General features: G+C 62.1%; 1 protein-coding gene across 5 annotated transcripts in view; it reads left to right on the top strand.

The window, feature by feature from the left end:
- The window catches only part of DNAJB4 (DnaJ heat shock protein family (Hsp40) member B4), a 21,169-nt gene extending 18,733 nt beyond the window's left edge, over positions 1–2,436 (top strand). For all 5 annotated transcript variants that reach the window (XM_007505591.3, XM_007505592.3, XM_007505590.3 and 2 more), the window contains exons 3-4: positions 213–781; positions 1,918–2,436. In XM_007505591.3, the coding sequence (XP_007505653.1) occupies positions 213–781; positions 1,918–2,151 (803 nt within the window). In that variant the 3' untranslated portion in view covers positions 2,152–2,436. The remainder of the gene's footprint in view (positions 1–212; positions 782–1,917) is intronic.
- The last annotated feature ends 203 nt before the right edge of the window (positions 2,437–2,639 follow it).

Genomic DNA, 2,639 nt, shown 5'->3' with positions numbered 1-2,639 from the left:
TGAGCTGAGAGTTCACGCTGCCTTTCCGACTGTGACTGGGAGAGGCGGGCACAGGAGAGGCCAGCCTTGACGTGGGAAGGTGTGGGGGAGCAGCCGGCCCGCAGCCCAGGCCCGAGGCTTGTCAGGCCTCTCGCCGTCTCAGCGGCAGCCCCCCCCCTCCCCTGAACGGTTCTCAGCGGAGGCCTCCCTAACCTGTCGCTCCTCTCCCCTAGGCTTGAAGGGAGGAGCCGGTGGGACGGATGGACAAGGAGGTACCTTCCGGTACACCTTCCACGGGGACCCTCATGCCACGTTTGCAGCCTTTTTCGGCGGCTCCAGCCCTTTCGATGTCTTCTTCGGGAGGAGAATGGGCACTAACAGAGACCCCGAGGACATGGAGGTGGACGCGGACCCCTTCGGCGCCTTTGGCTTCAGCATGAACGGCTACCCGCGGGAGAGGAGCACGGTGGGCCCGCCCCGGCCCCGGCAAGACCCCCCCGTCATCCACGAGCTCAGAGTGTCTCTCGAAGAGATCTACAACGGCTGCACCAAGCGCATGAAGATTTCCCGGAAGAGGCTGAACCCCGACGGCAGGAGCGTCCGCATCGAGGACAAGATCCTCACCATCGAGATCAAGAAGGGCTGGAAAGAGGGGACGAAGATCACCTTCCCGAGGGAGGGAGACGAGATGCCCAACAGCATCCCGGCAGACATCGTCTTCGTCATCAAGGACAAGGAGCACACGCAGTTCAAGAGGGACGGCTCCAACCTGCTCTACCCCGTCCGGATCAGCTTGCGGGAGGTGAGTGGATGCCGCCCGGGGGGCGGGATGTGGGGGGCCCCTCGGGACACGCAGGTGCCTTTTGGTGCTGCTCGGATGGAAGGAGCGAGCATGAGGGAAGCTCTCGGGGCGTTTCAGTGCAAACCTCTAGCTTCCTGTTGAAAGGAGCCCTTGGTGTCCGTTGGGCGATTCCCGCGGGCCCCCGCAGGCCTCCTGAGCTGGGGCTCTTGTGTGCTCTCCACTGACGCGTGGGGGGCTGTCACTGCTCCGGCCCTTCTCGTCCTGTCCTCGACGCTTGCTGCTTCTGCCTTGCCTATTCCCAGAGCATGGCACTGGGGAGAAAGCATCGAATCTGGACTTGAGTTCGAGTTCCGACTCTTCTCTGTCCTTCCTGGGTGACATGGTTGGGGCAGCCTCCGTGGGCCTCAGCGCCCTCCACGAATTAAGCGGGTCTGTGGCAGCCATTTCCATCTTGGCCTGCGGTCTCTGACCCTCGACACGCTCCGAGGTGGGCGTCTTTCCCTTGCCTTTTGGGGCTTTGGCAAAGGCTGGCTGACGGTTGGCCGTGTCTCGCCATATTGCTATTGAGGGCTCTGCGGGCCCAGGCGGGGGTCAGGATTTGGCTGCTCTCTGTGACTTCACCTGCAACTTAATGAGATGCCCGTGGGGGGGGGGGGCATCCGGGGATCAACACGCTGGGACCTTCCGGCTCCTAGACCGACCCCACAGTTTCATTTTAACTTTCCGTGCTCTGAAAGTGGATGAGGTCACTTAGAATATCCCGGCCTGCCCGGTAGGGCGGCCAAGGGGCTGACCAAGGAGTAGAGAACTACGCGGGAAAGTTCGTCTCGACAAGTTATCCCTTCTCGGAGGCAGCATTTCCTGAAGTGCGCCCGGGACCCCGACAGGGAGAGGACGTGGCTGGGTGGGCCCCTTCCTCGGCCCGTGGCCCGGAGAGAGGGGTCTCTTTGAACCCGTCTCCTCCCTTCTGGCTCGTCGAGCCCCGGCGGCGTGTGGGAGTGTTCGGGGCGGAACCCATCTGGCAGCCCGGTGGGGGCCCAGACTTCGCCCGCCTCCGACCCAAATGATGCTCTTGTGTGCGTCACGTTAAGCTTTCCAGGGCCGTCCAGCGCGTTGACTTTGTTGTTGTCTTGCAGGCCTTGTGCGGCTGCTCCATCAACGTGCCCACGATAGAAGGAAGGACCATCCCGATGACCATCAACGAGGTCGTGAAACCTGGGATGAGGAGGAGAATCATAGGCTACGGACTGCCGTTCCCCAAAAACCCCGACCAGCGGGGCGACCTGCTCATAGAGTTCGAAGTGAACTTCCCCGACAGCCTGTCTGCCGCGTCCAAAGACGTCCTCAGGAAGCACCTCCCCGCCTCCTAGGAGGACGCAGGACTCGCTCTGCCCTCGGGCCTCGGCCAAGGCTGCCGCCGATGGACGGACCATGCGCACCGCGGGCTCGAGGCCTTGGGAGTCCGGGATGTGCATGACCAGAGGCTCGAATAAAGGGCGCGCGGGACTGGCAGGGAGCTATGGAGAGCAAAGGCCCTTGCTGTATTTTTTCTTCTTACCCAGAAACTTCGTTCACCATCTTGCATCCGTGTAAAATGTAGTGGTTCTGTGATGCTAGTGTACATATTGCTAATAAAGTCCCGGAATATGCAAGTACTTTATTGCCTCTCTCCTTCACCCCCCAGAGGAGCCCGACGCAGGACGCGCACCTTCTGGACACGCGACCCGCTTGGGAGCCCCCTTTCCTTACGCCGCTTTCCTCTTTTGGCACCTGGGGACGTCCCAGCCGCCTGAACGCTGGCCTTTGAAGCGCCGGCGCGGAGAGCCCCGCTTGTGGACGGGAGAGCCGCGCGTAACCG

The sequence above is a fragment of the Monodelphis domestica genome, chromosome 2 (assembly GCF_027887165.1).
Source record: "Monodelphis domestica isolate mMonDom1 chromosome 2, mMonDom1.pri, whole genome shotgun sequence".
In the NCBI taxonomy this organism is placed as follows: Eukaryota; Metazoa; Chordata; class Mammalia; order Didelphimorphia; family Didelphidae; genus Monodelphis; species Monodelphis domestica.
This window is presented reverse-complemented; position numbering and strand designations above follow the sequence as displayed.